This window comes from Stenella coeruleoalba (assembly GCF_951394435.1).
Source record: "Stenella coeruleoalba genome assembly, chromosome: 10".
Lineage (NCBI taxonomy): Eukaryota > Metazoa > Chordata > Mammalia > Artiodactyla > Delphinidae > Stenella > Stenella coeruleoalba.
In genome coordinates this window covers 101,568,346-101,584,510 of record NC_137156.1, presented here as the reverse complement: position 1 = coordinate 101,584,510, position 16,165 = coordinate 101,568,346, and the positions used below count along the sequence as shown (strand labels likewise).

The following is a 16,165-nucleotide window of genomic DNA, read 5'->3' as shown; positions in this document are numbered from 1 at the left end:
GAACTGCTCCACCAGGTCCCCCACCCCAGACCAGCAGTGGGACCCTCTGTTTACCCACCTCCTCAGCCCAAATGCTTGCGTGATGGAGCCTCTCAGCCCCTGAGCTGACTGCAAGTAGGTCGCCGGGTGAAGAGACACGGCATTCCCTTGGGGTCAGGGGCCTCCATGGCACTTGGGGCTCTGGATTTCCTAAGCCTGGGAAAGGGTCCTCAAATAAGTAAGGAGTTGATCTGGTCCAAGGCATCCAAACAGCAGCAGCTGGCGGGAAGGGGCACTGGCTGTGGAGAGCTCAGAGCTGAAACCTTGGAGACTGAGGCTCGTGCACCTGGGCCTCAGTTTTCCCACCTGTAAAATGGGCAGATTAGGCCAGATGATGGTGCTGAATTTCATGAACTAGTGCATGTTCAAAAATCACATTGGGGTTGAGGAGCGGAGTGGCCCACCCTCGGGCCGTACACCTGTCATTTTACCCCTTCACAGCAGTTCTATAAAAGTGACCATCTGGTCTCACTCCGATGCTGTGAAAGAAAGACAATTTTAACCTCCCCTCCGAATAGGAAGGCTGCAGTTTCAGAAGGTGGGGGCACATGTGTCTAAGAAAGAGCCCTGGCAGCCTCCAGGCTTAGCCTTTCACTGCACCATGGGCTGGAGGAGGTTTCACCCCAGTTGGCCCCGCCTGGTGTTGGGCAGCTCGGAGTAGAAGCTCTGAGAACCACCCCAGCCCTCGCTGTGACTCGCCTTCCTGCTGCTCGGCCCTTCCCCAAGACCAGCCTCAGTGTGAACAGACGCTCGTCCTCACGCAGGACATGGTGATATCACCTGTCTGTGTGCCCGCCCCATGCGGAGCAGCCCGCCTGCATCAGCTCACACGGGGTTCCTTCCACCCTGGGAGGTCGAGGCTGCTCTTGGCCGTGACTTACAGCTCAGGAAGCCAGGGTCACCCTGAGCCTCCTGGCAAGCCCCCTTCCCTTTCAGGCCTCAGTTTCCTCATCTGTAAACTCTGGGCATTGGGCTCCTGGGTTGATCTGTCACTCCGTGATGGCCAGGAGAGGGGTCTCACATACCCAGGGACCTCCAGCTAGGATCCTTGGGCTTTCGAGGCTGCCAGGAGTTGAGGGGTCACAGAATCTGATTTCTGCAGCTTCAGCCATCCTGGGGGACACCAGCGAGACCACCTTCCCCTCATGAAGGTTTTCTTGACTGCCGCCCAGGGTCTCTGGCTGTGACCAGGGGGATGGAGGGAGGCTGCTTGGCCACTCTTCGATTAGCTGGTCTGTAGTTCACGCCATGGGTTGTCACGGCCACTCTGTAGCCCCATTTCCCAGCAGCAAAGCCTTTGTCTGCTCTCAAGTTCAGGTCCAGCCCCTGTAACTTCCACCTCCCTGCTTGGCAGGTGCCACCACCCAGGGGCCCAAAGGGCACCAGCACCTTGTATGGGGAGCTGCCTGAAGTGCTCTCTAATCCCACCCCAAGACTAGGCCAGGGAGGTGAGGAAGGTTTCCATATCCAAGCTCAGATCCCCAGGGAGTACCAACCCAGGGGACCCCAGGGTCCACCAGTCCCACCCACTGTGGAAGAGGACAGGAAGTTGGAATAAGAGGGGGCAGGGGTGTTAGGGTGACGCCCCGAGTCTCATAGCTGGTTGACCCTGGTCCTGGCTCTGTGGGGTATCTGTCAGGTTCCCAGTAGGCCTGGCACACAGGAGATGCCCAGTAGGGCCTTGGCTGTGAGTCCAGGCTGCCGCTGGTCTCAGGGAGAACATGCGTGAGTTTGTTCGCCATCCTGATGCTGAGAGCACACACGTTGTCCAGGTGCTGTTCTAAGTGGTCTGTACATACTCGCTTATCTAATCTCAGCAGCCCTAAGAGGCAGATCCCCATTCACTATTACTGTCCCCATTCTCCATTTGAGGAAACTGAGGCACACAGGGTTTATTGATGACGTACGTTTTCTTCTGCTGGGGAGACTGCCTTCACTGAGGGAGAGAGGGCTGTGTGTACATGTGTGTGGCGAGGGACAGGACACTGCACCTCCAGGCTGGGAGTCTCCTGGTTGGAGGGTCTGAGCCATAGCGCAGAGAGGGCAGGCCTTGCCTTGGTCAAGCGCTGTCCCTGGCAGAGCTGACCCCACCAGGGCCTTGTGCTTGGGTGGCTGGCATTTAAAGGACAGGGGTTTCTTTTGGGAAGACCCCACCTGCTGCCTCCACCTTAGAAAAAAGTGACTGCCAGGGTGATAACCAAGGGGTCCCTGAGTCCCAGGCGGTGTGCCGTGCACCTCGTCCCTGTCCTTGGAGAAGCTGCCTGAGGTCTGCTCAGCTGGACTCTGCCCTTTACCAGGCTTCAGAACCAGGTCCTGGCTTCCTTTGTGTGTCCCACTCCCAGGGTAGGGGGCTCTCTCTGATGCTTGTCCCTCCAGGATCACATATACCCACTCAACTCCCTGCCCCAGAGGCCCCAGGTAATGCACCCGCCAGCCCTCACCTTCAGTTCTCAGCCCCCTTTTCACTTTAGTAAGTGGATATAAAGGCGCGCTGGCCTTGTTCTGGGTTCAGTACTGGCTGTCACTCACTCACTGGGTAACCTTGGGCCAGGTCCTGTCTCCTCTCAGAGCCTCAGTTTCCTTATCTGTAGAACGGGGCAAAAGTGCCCGTGCCCGGGGTGCTGCAAAGAGCAGCGGCAACAGGGGAGATGAAGTGTGGGGTGGCCCTGGGCCCACCAGGGCTGGCAGAGGTGAAACCCAGCCGGCCCAGCCTCCAGCTGCTCACAGTCTGGCGGAGGAGACCACGCACGTGCGCTCACACACACACACTCACATGCCCAGGTGCATTGTCGTCACCAACAAGAGTCCTTTTCATTGGTTGGTTTTCTTTTGCATTTTACCAAGAGTCTCCCAGTCCATTGGCACCACTGTCCCTGGCCTCACCTGATGCTGAGAGTCGCCTGGGGGCTCATTTAACAGCTTTGAAGATTCAGTCAGGAGAGCTGGGTGTTGGGGGGAGCCGTCTGCATGTTCAGCCAGAGCCCCAGGTGATGCTGGTGTTGAGGCCTGTGTGAGGGTCTTGGGCATCTACTAGCTCTGCCCGAGAGCCCAGAGACTTCAGCCAGGGATGGCTTTATAGATTAAGAGGCCCATTTTACAGGAGGAAAAACTGAGGTTTCCCAAAAAGAACTTTGAGCTTTGTCCAAAGTTGCACAGTTCTGAACAAGAGCCCAGCACCTGGGAGATGGGGGTGGGAGAGTGACACTGGCCAGAGGAGGTGAGGGAAAGAGTGGGGTGGGCAGGAAGGGCTTCCTGGAGGAGGCGACACTTGGGCCAGGTCTTCAAGGTGGGTGGGATCCACCTAAATATAAGGGAGCCCACAAGCGAAGCACAGGGCGGAAGGGGATAATGCTGGGGAGAATGAGGAGGGCCCAGGATTCATGCAGGACAAGAGGAGAAATAAGGCGGCAGGGACTGCGGACAGGGCCAGACATGTAGAGTGAGCCTTGGTTTCCAGGTGGGGAAATTGAGATGATTAGTCTCCAAGCAGCTGGGATAGTTCCACTGATAGTTCTTGAGCTAAGGGCGACATGGCAGGCAGTGGGGTCTGCCAGAAACAAGCTTGGCTAAGCTGGTGGGAGCAGAGTTCAGGGCGCGCCTCTGGGGAGTTTCCAGTGGCTGGGTCGGCCTCGTCTTGCGGCGCTGCGTGAGTGGCAAATCCCCCACACCGTGCTCTTGGCAGGCACCACGGAGGCATAAGTGGATCACAGTGAAAGGTTAGGGGTCATGGAGGCTATGTGGGGCTGCCTGGGAGGTGGTCTGCACGTGTAGGAAGACCACAGTTGAGGAATGTCAGCCATCCCTGCAGCCCGCCCTGCACCCCTGGGGTGGATTTTAATGATGAGTTTTTCTTCTAGCCAAGCAGTAGCTGCTGTTAGGCACCATCTTGTAGCCCTGGGAGTCGCCGCTGCTGCTGCACCAACATTCACCAACCTGACGGAGTTAGATATGAATCCGGTCCACTCAGGTTTGGAATAAGACCTTTACTTTCCGCCTCTGGCACCCACTGTGCTCCACTGGGTGGGGGGTGTCGGGAGCATCCCCACACTCCGTCAGCTCCTTCCAGCCTCAGTTTCCCCTCCAGCTCTGATGGTCTGTCTGTGAAAGAGGCTGATCCTCCTTGTTGATCCGCCGTGGGTCCAGGGCCTCGGTTTTTCTATCTAGAAAGTGGGCTTGCGTTCACACATGCCAAGACCTCTGAGGCCCCAGCTGGAGCTTTCAACGTTTGTGCAGGATCCACTGGGCTCTCCAGCACTGGGCAAACCTTTAGGGAACCAGAGAGAATTCACTTCAAACTCATTTTTGGAAGATGCTCGGGGAACACATTTAATGAAAATTGATTTCCTAAAGATTTGAGGCTCATCTCTCAATAAAAGGCAAAGCTTTATGGAGTTTTGACCCTTTGGGGGGAACTGTGCTCAGATGCCAGGGATACATGTAATAGAGTTACATCTATAGCTCTTTGCTCCATCACCCTCATCGAGGGGCCTCACAGCTGCAAAGTGGAAGAGACTTGCTCCTGCACTGAGTGTCCCCAGAGTCCTGAGCCCTAAATGTTCCCTCTGACAAATACTCATAGTGCCAGGCCTTGTACTGGGTGTTGGGAAGCAGGCCCGGGGAGTATGGGGCAGAGGTGGAGGTGGTGTGGCCTGCGGAGCCCAGGGGAGGCACTAGGGGGTCCTTGGGGCCACCATCCTGGGGGGTTGCCTGTGAGTTACTCGGGGAGCAGCGTGCTGGGCTAAGGCAACAGCAGGAGCCGAGGTGTGGAGGGAGGCGTGGGAAAGCACGGGCTGTGTGGGTTCAGAGGCCCCTGGGCATCTTGGGTGGGGTCTGGATGGTGGAGGATGCTTGAAACTTGACTTCCAGACAAATGGAGTAAAAGCCCAGGCAACAAGCCCCTTTGCTCTGCGGTGGGCGCAGCGGCAGCCCGTGCCAGTGGATCACCCTCTCTTCCTTGCTGAATGAATCCCAGGCTGTTTCACTCCACAGGCACCAAACTCTCCTTGAGCTAAATTTCTAAGTGAGGGAGAGGTAAGCATGGAGCTGGGCAGGAAAAAGAAAGTCCTTCCTCTTTGAGAAGAAACATGATTAAAAGAGGAACAGTGAGAACGGGGAGCTTGTTTACAAACACTAATGAGCTACGAGTTGTCACGGTGTAGACAGGATGTGATGCCCATTTTACGGAAGGTGACACCGAGGCTGAGAGCAGTGACTTGCTCAAGGCCCTACTGCAAAAGCTGCCCTGGCTGGTTTCCCTGGAGCTGTAACTTCCAGCAGAGCCCTGGTGACAGAGTGGGGGATGGCCGGCTCTGAGTGAGCACTGGGCCACGCGTGCACTTAGCTGGCCTTGCCCCCAGGGCCTTTCTCTCTCCAGTTTCTGTAGAGGGAGGGAGGGGCCTGCCCTCTGTTTGCTTTTTACAGCCAGCTAGAGAGGAGTGAGGAGGTTAGGGTTCTTACAGCTTGAAAGGGGAAGTTTGAGGAAACAGAAACCGAGCCTTTCTTTTTTCTCATGTCTCTTTTTTTTTGGCCTCCAGAAATAATCCTGGGCTCTGCAGAGCCTGTCTCAGGGTCCTGGTTGACCTACTCTACCCACACTTCCGGCAGAGCCCGGCTGGGGCCCGGGCGGTGGGGAAGCAGGCGGGGAGCAGAGTGACAGGCTTGCGGCTGGTGAGTCAGTGGCAGGAGGCCGTTGCCTGCTGACTCACCGCCCTGTGCGTGAAAACAGGCCCCCTGAGTCCCCCGCAGCCACGGCGCCCTCCCGGCTCCCTGCTTCCTCTCTTTCACCTGATTGGTGGTTATAGCGCGTGCTGGCAATCTCAGTGGCATTTGGGGTCCAAGCCCCCTCAAACGGATTCGTGCAGCCTGACTGTTCCTGGACCTCCGCCTTCCCTCAGGGACCAGGTCCAGCCTGGCCACGGGCCCAGCCCAGGGGGTGTCACGGGACCTGCTCCTTGAAGCCTCACTCCAACCAGACGCGTGACTCCTGTCCTCCTCCTGAACTGAGAACCATTTTTGTGATATTGTGACAAAATGAGCCCCCACGCCCCGGGTATTAGCACTCTGAGGGCAGGAAGGCGGTAGGTGCTCGGTCCAGGTAGGGCAGGTGGGGCTTCTCCTGGAACCAGTCCGAGGGAAGTGACGTGTCCCAGATCATATAGCGTCAAAGACTGACCCTGTTCTTTCCAAAACCCATGGGTTTTATCCACGGAGGGGCCAGGGGTCTGGTCTAGACTCACAAGGACATTTTCTTCTCTCGGTCACCCATGTTATGGTCCTTGGCCGAGGGACAGCAGTTCTGGCCGCGATCCTTGGCGGGTCCCTCTTTGCAAAAGATGGCGGTCACTTCAGCCTGTCCCACAGGTGCTCGGCTCACAGTGAGGAGGCCGGCGGCTCTGAGGTGTCGGGGTTCAGGACTTGGGCTCTGCAGGCCCCAATAGAAAGTCCCTACTGGCAACAGCTTACAGAGGAAAGCCCAACATGGGCCCTCGAATCCCTTCAGGGTGGGAGGGAGCCAGGTGGTCAGGGACAGCCTGAGTTGAGCACTCTTTGGGGCAGCACAAAGCTCTCCAGGGTCCCTCACCACCCGCTAGATAAATCCAGGTTCTGACCTGGCCTCCAGGCCTGGCTTCCTCTCCGGGTCGCCCCATGCCCTGTCCCCCTTGCTCTGTCCCACACCGGCCTTCCCTCTGTTCCTTTGCCGTCCCCAGTGTGGCCTTCTTCACACACGCTGTCCCTGCTCTGAGCACACCGTTCCCCCAGATGTTTGCCATGCAGAGCCCAGCTTCAAGGTGGTTGAAAGCACAGACCCTGAAGCCCGTTGATTGCTGTGTGACTTTGGGCAAGCGACTTCACCTCTCTGGGCCTCATTCCTTCAGGCTAGTGAGAGGAATAGATGAATTGGTACCTGCAAGGGCTTAGCACAGGGCCTGCCCAGAACCAGTCTTTAGTGAGCGTCTGCCACTATGAAACGTCACCTCCTCAGGGGGTCCTCTGACTCCCTGTGCCCTCGTCTTGCTTGGTTGTCTTCTGCTCACCGGTCCCAGTCGTAAATATTTATTCATGTATGTATTTAGTGTCTGTCTTCCCTTCTGGAATGTCAGCTCCAAGGCTCACCTCCGAGTCCCCAGTCCCTACAGCAGGGCCTGGCACCTAGTAGAGGATGCTCTCAGTAAATATTTATTCGGTACTCACTGCTCGCCGGAGCTGCCCTCTCTCCGACTTATCCCCAAATATCCAAGAGGCACAGGGGAAGTGCTTGGCCTGCAGGACTGGAACTGGAACCAGACCCAGTTTTCTGACTCTTCACCTACTGCCCTGTCCCCTGACTCGGTGGCCTACTGGGCCAGTGCCTGGGGCACCTCTGTTTTGGGTGTGTTGTGTGCCCAGCTTGCGTTCCCCTCGAGGGCAGCGCCGGCCTTCCTGCACCTGCTGCCCGCCCATCCCCGGGCCACCCGGCCACAGAGCAGCCTGCTCGCGCCTTCCTCCCCCCGCCCGCCTGCAGGTTTGGTGCCGGAGAGAGGAGAAGGCTGTACATTGGGCCCACATCCTGCCCCCCGCCCCGGCGTTGTCCTAGAGGCCAGTTCTTTGGAAAACCTGCCCACCTTCACCCACTTTTTCCTCTGCGAACCATAGATCAAGAAGTATGATCTGCTCTATTAGGTCCCTGTACAGAGGCCACCTTACCCTGGGGTGTCACCAACCACGTGGAGTCAGGATCTAGGTGCAAATCTTGGCCTCGCCTGGTGGCTGTGTGACCTGGGCCAGACCCTCCCCTTCTTTGAGCCTCAGCTTCCTGATCTGTGAAAAGGAAGGCTCGTGAGGCTTGGGGCGAAGTCAACGCTCCTGTAGGTTGAAGGCCGAGCCTGAGCCAGGCAGGGTGCTCTCAGCAGAATGGGGGTAGACAGGAGCCTTCGTGGGGGGAGGGGAGGGCCTTGCCACAGACGCTGAGCCCAGGAGATAACAGACCCTGTCCCCAGAGCTGCCGTGCTGAAAACAATTCCCCAAACAGAACTCACTTTCACTAGGACCACAGAATTGTCGCTCATTGTTTCGACTTTGTTCCTGGCAAAACAATGCCGGGCTTCCTGGATGACCTCACTGGGGCGAGCCATCGGACCTTGGAGGCTGGGCTGGTCAGCATCTCCAGCCGAGCCTGTCCTGCCCTTTGCTGCGACTGCCTTGGGTGACCTGAGACAATGGTCTGACCAGAGAGGACAAACTGGGTGTTTGGCCCACACGATGTTGTAGAAATTGGAAGTTGTATGTGCACATACGTCTCAGATTTCAACACCTCTCCAGAAATTGGAGGATCTGGCCTCAGTGGCCTCGATCCCAAAGGCAACCACAGTAGCTGGAGCTGAGGAGAGCTGCCCGTGGCATATTCTGCAGGCCCTTCCCCACTGGCCTCCATTCTTTGCCTGCCAGGTCCCTGGAGGCCTTTGAGCTTGTCATGCTTGAGTTAGCCTGAGTTAGGAATAGATAACCAAGACAGAAGGATACAGACCTTCTGATTGAAGGTCAATCAAATGATCAAATGATTCAATCAAATGATCAAATCTTTTAAAGGTGTACCTTTTCATGAAAAAGAATAAAAAACCCTTTTTTAAAATTAATTCCTGCTTTCTTTTCAAAGTCAGCTACCCTAGGAAGTGAAATAGTGCTCTTAATACACGTTTTTTTTTCCCCTTTGGTGCTTAACTGTTAAATACTCTCTAGGGCCAGGATTGTATGTAAGCAGCGTGCCTGGGGCAGACATTACTAATTGATCCTGGCCCTCCTCCTTACTGAGCCTGTCCCCCACCTGCAGTCTGTGGGGACAGTGCTCGAAGGAGCCCCTCCAGGGCTATCAGAGAAGTTTGGGAGAAACTCTTCCTGTTTGCTAGAGGAAGCCTCGGGTCCATGGCTCCATCCATCCTGCCCCAGTCAGTGCGTTCCATCGGCCTGCTCAGCCCACCCCTGTGGCCCTGGGCGCTGACTGCTGCACGGGTCCCCAGGCCCTGCCCTGTCTGTCTCTGTCATGTGGCCCCTCACTTCCCTGTTTGCCTTCACCTACTTCCCTAATTTTTCAGCATAGCCCAGTAGCTTGAAGCTGGCATAAAGGCGCCAGACCTGATGTCACTCTGTGACATATCTAGAGCAAGTGATCCAAAACAGCCGAGTGGTTGAGAACATGGAATTGAGAGGCCGAAATAGACCTGGGAGCCCTTCGAAGCTTCAGCGGCCTTTTGCTTGCTTTGTGACCCTGGGCAAGTAACTTCACCACTCTGTGCCTTGCCAGCAACAGGCAGATGGTAATGGCCACCCATGGACAGGGTTAATTGAGAAAATGCTTGCAAAGCGCTTAGCACGGTGCTGAATAAGTGTGCGTGCAGCCAGTGCCCAACAAATGCAGCTTGCTTTCTCAGGATACGCTCAGGATACAATATTTACTACACATAATGTAGTAAAATCCCAGTGTGATCAGATGTTTTCTTCAATAACAGCTAATATTTATTAATCACTTGTATGTACCAGGCACTGTGCTCAGTATTTTACAGGCATCATCCTATTTGATCCCTATAAGGCGAGTTTTATTTTTACCCCCATTTTTTTAACCAGTGAGGAAACTGAGGCACAGAGAGGGTTGTCGCTTGGACAGGTCACTCAGCTTAGTTGTGGCCTCTGTGAGCCCAGAACACTGGGTCTGGAGTGGAGATGGGGGACAAGGAAAGGAGAGAGGAGGAGGGACCCTGCTCTGGAAAGGGCAGACAAGGGGTCCAGCTGCTTGCTTGTTTCCATAGCAGGCCCAGCGGGCTGCAGGCTCCCTACCTGTGAAATGAATGGATCTGTCGTCCAGCTGTCCTGCCCCAGTTTGGGGATTCTGGGAGTCGCTTGCCAAACCCCAGATGTCAGGCCCAGAGATTCATCCTATAGCCCAGCTGTGGGCTATGCCCTTTTGGGGTGGGGAAAGTATTCCAAAAAGGAAACAGAAGTACCTGCCCTCTTATTTAAAAACCCTGTAGGGACTCCTGAGTGACAACAGGGGACTTGAGTCATTGTTCTTGACAGGAGAGAGCCACATGGGAAACTGTTTACTTGAGAAAGTTCAAGTTCTGCAGGGGAGGGCAAGGCAGAGAGCCCCCCGGCTTCTGGGCTTGGTTCCCCCAAAGCCTTGGGCTGAGGTGGCAGGTGTGGGGGAGGGGCCTCAGTAGCATCTCAATTTCAAGACCCAGATGGCTGGTGCGTGGGCCCCCGGGGTCCCCAGCACTGCCCTGCTGCTGGCTCTGTACCTCTGCAGTCCTTTCCCTCTGAACTCAGTGTCCCCATCTGCAAACCCTGCAGAGGCTGCTCTCTAACCTTCGCTCCGGTGCTTTCAGCGTTGGGCAGACCAGCTGGGAATTCTGCCTCTAGTCTCCTTCCCACCTGTGTATCCTCAGCCAGGCCACTCTCTTCCCTGCTTGAGCCTCAACTCCCCCCATCCGTAAAACGGTCCTAAAAATCCCGTCTGCAGTGTTGAGGGTGTTTGAAGAGTGCATAGAAAATTGTGTATAGACAGCTCAGCACAGAACTAAAGTACTCAAAAATTTGGTAGTTTTACATTGGGAGGAAGCAAAGGAACATCTTGTCAACCCCGGCATCTCTGGCACTAGGTTGACTCTGTCTGAGTATGTGTCACAAGCCAGCCCGGTGATCTGCACGTTGGTCTTCAGGCACCGGAACCAGGCCCTGGCTGTGATGTCCACCCCAGGAACAGAGTAGGAGTTTCAGCTGGACAAGAAGGGAACCTTCGTCGTGGAACCTCTGTATTGGAGCCGATTCTAATCACTTGTAGCTGTAATAAGCAAATAGGAAGCTCTTAAAATGGGGAATAATGTATCACGGTTGCTAGAAAATAGCCCTGGGCCTGGCGCCAAGGAAAACAGCGCTCAGCGGCGGCCTGCAAAGCAGCGAGCGTCTGGGACACCTCGGAGGGGGCTCGTTCCCAAGTGCTGGCTGCACTGGGGGCGCGATGTTGCTGTGTGACAGGCGAGAGAGAGTTAGTGAGTCTCTTGGGGGTCTGCAGAGCTGGACGGGCTGGACTGGCCAAGGGACAGTGAGGCGGAGCTGGGGGTTCCAGAACGTCATGGTCGCTGTCACTCCCAGCTTCGTGACCTCAGCAGTGTCACTTGGCCTCTCTGGGTCTTGCTGATCTCACTCTGAGTAGGACTAAGGCCTTCCATACCTCATGGTCAGTGTGGACCCCAGAATAATTAGTGCAATAACAGAGTAGTACTGGCAGATACTAGTTCAGGAGCACTTGCCATGGGCACCCCCTCGTTCAGTCCTCGTAACATCCCTATGAGGCGGCCACAGTTATCCCTCTTTACACAGGAGAACACTGAGGGCCAGAGGGTGGAGTAACTTGCCTGAGGTCCCTCAGCCAGGAAGTGGCTCTCAGCTTCTAGGCCGGGTCTCACCCTTTGATTCCTGCAGGGGCCAGGCTGCCACCAGGGGGCCTAGAGCAGCCATGCGGGAAGCCCGAGCCTGAGGGGTGGGCTGAACTAAAGCGGTAATGTGGGACCAGTGTCCCAAGGAGAAGGGGCCTGTGCTGAGACCCAGTAGCTGTGGTGAGGCGCGTGTGTTTTCTTCCGGGAGTGACGGAGGGTTGCGGTGGGAGGGCATTATGATCTGAGTCTGCTTCGTAAGTTGCCTTCAGCTGCTGTTCTGAGAACAGATTGTAGGGGTGGGGTGGGCAGAGTAGCAGCAGGGAGACCCAGGAGGAGGCTGCAGGGGATGCCCATGGAGGGCTGTCAAGCCTGGAGCCGGTAGTTGCCATGGTGATGGAGAAGTGGGTGGATGCCAGGAATGTACAGGAGGCGGAATCCACGGATCTTGCTGCTGGGGCTTCCTCGGACACCCCAGAGGAGCTTGGAAGGAGCCCCCCTGACAGGGAGTTGGGGTGTCTGCACCTGGGTCAGACCACATCCAGGCGTGAGTCTTGGGCGAGTCCATGGACATCCCTAGGCTATGTGTTCTCAATGGCCAGGTGAGCCTGTGATGGCAGCAGCCACAGGTGGGACAGGTGGCAGTGATGCAGGAACACATCTGCAGGTACACCTTGGCAGTGAGGAGTGAGGAGACCACTACAACACCGGGACATGACAGGCCTCACCCCCGATCCTGGTTCAGGTACAGGCGTCGGGAAGATGGGGTCCTGAGTGCGGAAAAGGGGGCCGGAGGTCTCATCTTATATGGAACCAGAACCTGGAGCCAAGGGTCTTAGGGAGCTTGTTGCTGCTCCCTGCCTCATGTTTCTAGAGGGTTCTCTGAGGGCCAGAGTGGCAAGTGGGCCTGGGGCCCAGAGGGCAGAGCCAGGACTCAGGGTAGCTTTCGCCAGTGCCCCCAGCCCATGTGAGCAGAAGCCGGACACCTCCCCCCTCCGTCTGGCTGACCTGGTGAAGTGCCTTCCGGCCCCGCGATCCAAGGAGGGCCCTGAAGGGCGGCACCGGTCCTTCTTGGAGGAGACTCAGGGGTCATTCCCTGGAAAACATCCCCACTAGGAGGGAGTGGAGTCCCACATCCTCCAATTATGCTCCCATCCAGCCGGCCCACAATGGGCTGCTCAGATAACTATCGGGGGCTGCACGGATCAGCGCTGGAACAATGCTGGCCGCCCGGGCTATTTTTACAGCAGCCGTGCGCTCGGCAGAACCCCGCGTCGCCCCGAGGGAGCGGGCAAAGAAAGGCCTGCGGATGCCGTCGCCGGGAGACAGAGGAAGGCCCAGTGAGCCGCCCGGCGGCTCCAGGAAGCCTTTTCTTGGTCTGCTCACCGCCAGATAGCGAAACAATCGGGGTCCCCCACCCCCAGCCAGGAGAGGAAGGAGGCGTGGGGGAACGGGGGTTCTGTTGTGCTGCGTGCCTCTTCTCCTCAGAGCACGGCCCTGGAGGGCCCACTGCTGGGGCCAGGCCAGCGCGTCCCCTCGGCAGCCCTCGCCCTGCCCTGCCCCAGTGCCTCTGGGCCACACGCCGAGGACCTGCCAGTGTCATGGGGCTGGGAAGCGGCAGAGCTGGGGCTGGTACTTGGCCCCAGCTGCTTGCAGACACACTCTGGGAACCATCTACCCAGCAGTCCTTGCCTGACGACCTACTGTGCGCCAGCTCGGGGCACCGAGCCGTGGACAAGGCAGGTCCCTGTGCCACGGAGCCTCTGTTCTAGTTGTGGAGGAGACCGCTAACAAGGAAGCAAGGAAGGGATTTTCAGCTAGTGCCACTGTGACGGGAGGACTCAGACGCCCCTGGACAGGTCCAGTGAGCCGGGGTGATGGCCGCCTCTGGTCCAGCTGGAGGTCACTGTAGGCATCGTGAACCCAACGTGGCCCACCTTCCAATTTTGTAAGAAAACCTAGAAATCTCGCCTTTTCTCTGGAATCTGGTATTTCAGTGTTGGCCACTGATTTGGATCACGAAAACAAGCAGGTTGTGTTCAGAGCTGCTTAGCTATGAGTCGGTCACCTCTGCCATCATCCTTTTCATTCTGCAGGTGGGGAAACTAAGGCTTATCTGTCCTCGTGGTCCTCTGCCACGTGGGGGTAGAAAGCACCCTCTCCCACTGCGCTGGGACTTGGGATGCTCTTGCCCTCAAGGTCGAGCTGCCAGGCTGGCGAGGACTCGGGGACCTGAAGAAGTACAGAGAGCAGGGGCGCTGCGCTGGCCAGTGGCCGACCTCCTCCAAAATGGGGTCCCAGCAGGGGTGGGCTGAGGGTGACTGTGAACGGCTCCTGGGGGCTTAGAGATTTGATATCCCCTGGGGCCTCCCCTCGCGAAACCCACAGGGTAGTCAGAGGGCCAGGGCCCTGGATGATACAGGGGTCAGAGCAGGCCAGAGCATGGAGAGAGAGGGCTGGACACGTGGGGATTAACCCGCATTCTTCCATAATCCTGACCAGTGCAAATCCCTTATTTCTTATGCCGCAGAGATGTGACTGGTTAATAAGTTGCAAATCTATTTTATAAGCATCCATTTTCTGTATGTGATGGAAACTCTGTTTTCAAATATCGTTTCCATTCCAGCCTGAAACCCCATTCCTCACTTGTCTGTGTTTATCCATTCTTTAAACAGTGAGGAACGAGCACCTCCTGTGGGCCAGGTCCTGTGCTGAGCTGTGAGTGAAATGGGAGGCGTCACTCTCTGTGCAAATCTGAAATTTGGAGATCATTTCTAGAAAATGCAGGCAGGCTGTTATTCGGAAGCTGCCCTAGACCTGCCTGGAGGGTGCTGTATTCTGCAGAGATGCTGCCAGGGCTGGGTGGCTTCATGCTTATCTCCCTGCAGGTGGAGGGTGCGGTGTGACATTCGGGGATGCCGGGCGTGGGCCCCGCTACTGCTGTTGGGAATGGCACCTGTCAGTCCCTGGATCACTAGGTCCCCCAATCACCTAGGAGGTCAGAGGAGTGGACAAACGAGGCGGCAGCAGGCCAGAGCCGGCCAGCCGGGTTGTGTTAAGACACACAGGGTGTCCCTTACCGACGCACGTTGCACTCTGTTCTGTCCCCCACAGAAAGCGAGGAGAACATGGCCACCAAGGAGAAGCTGCAGTGTCTCAAAGACTTCCACAAGGATATCCTGAAGCCATCCCCAGGGAAGAGCCCAGGCACACGGCCTGAGGATGAGGCTGAGGGGAAGCCCCCGCAGAGGGAGAAGTGGGCCAGCAAGATTGACTTTGTGCTGTCCGTGGCTGGCGGCTTCGTCGGCTTGGGCAATGTCTGGCGCTTCCCGTACCTCTGCTACAAAAATGGTGGAGGTGAGCCTGGGCTGGGCAGAGAGTGGCATTGGAGGAGAAGGGTTGAGCCAGAGCGTGGGTGGCCTCCCCATGCCTGGCTTTCCAGGCTCCCACCTTCACCTCCCCTGGGTCAGCCTGCTTAGCCCCCAGCCCACTCCTCAGAAGCAGGAGATGAGCATGACTAGGAATCAGGTGGTGTTCTGTCAGGGTCTTACTGTGTTACCTTGAGCAGATCCCTCACCCTCTCTGATCCTCCAGTTTACCATCTCTGAAGAGTGCCATGAGGCCAGGCCGGAGTCTCCCAAGCCTCAGATATTCACACGCCCCCTTTGTAAATTCCCTCACAGCTCTGCACCTCCCCACTCTTCCTTCCTTTATAACTTTTTTAACCTTTGCTTTTCTAACTTAAACCAAATGTAGTTCAAAAGCAAGCTTGGTTTCCCACCTTAAATGTAAAAAGCCAGTATCATTTGCCGTAATGGAAAGGTGGTATCCAGGAAAAAAAAATACAGTGAAGATTTTTAAAATTCTTAATTTTCACTTGTTTCCAGTTTTATTGAGATAGAATTGACATAAAACCCTGTTTTAATTTAAGGGATACAATATGATTTATGTCTATATTGAGAAATGATCACCACAGTAAGTCTAGTTAACATCCATCACCTCACATAGTTACAGATTTTTTTTTTCTTGTGATGAGAACTGTTAAGATTTTGCTGTCTTAGCAGCTTCCATTTTTTGTTTTGTTTTTTTCTGGCCACGCCGTGCGGCATGCGGAATCTTAGTTCCCTGACCAGGGATCAAACCCGTGCCCCCTGCGTTGGGAGTATGGAGTCTCAACCACTGGACCGCCAGGAAGTCCCTTAGCAACTTTCAAATGCACAGTCCAATATGTTGTTACTGGAGTCACGATGCTATACATGACACGCGCAGGACCAATTTATCTTATAACTGGAAGTTTGTCCCTTTAGACCCCTTCACTTAGGTGAAGGTGTTTTTTAAGTGTACATTCTCTGTTTGGTCAGCTGGTTAGTTGGTTGGTCTGAGTTTTTTGGGTTTTGTTTTTTTACCTGTTGAAGGCTCTGAGCTAGAATCCTCTCCTGTTGGAGAAGTTCAAGTTGGTCAGACACGATGGAGACTTCCTTGCTGACACAGCAAGAACTGGTAGTAAGAACTTACTCCCAGCTCCTCGTGGCGGCCCATGGCCAAGGGCTGGCGCTCCGGCAGAGCTGGGCATGCGCGAGCTGCTCCCGTCAGGAGAACCACCTTTCGGGAAATTCTGCCTTCGAGCCTGATTACTTAACCTTTTGTAGGTCTCAGGTGCCTCTGGGACTCTGATGAGTACCCTACACGCTCCCCAGAACAAAGTACATACAAATAGACCCAAG

General features: G+C 55.9%; 1 protein-coding gene across 2 annotated transcripts in view; it reads left to right on the top strand.

Annotated features, from left to right (window-relative positions):
* Nucleotides 1-16,165, top strand: part of SLC6A6 (solute carrier family 6 member 6) — an 80,236-nt gene that overhangs the window by 24,183 nt on the left and 39,888 nt on the right. Inside the window, exon 3 of one of the 2 annotated variants that reach the window (XM_079933666.1) lies at nt 14,556-14,798. In XM_079933666.1, the coding sequence (XP_079789792.1) occupies nt 14,570-14,798 (229 nt within the window). In that variant the 5' untranslated portion in view covers nt 14,556-14,569. The remainder of the gene's footprint in view (nt 1-14,555; nt 14,799-16,165) is intronic. The other variant, XM_079933665.1, reaches the window with a different exon arrangement.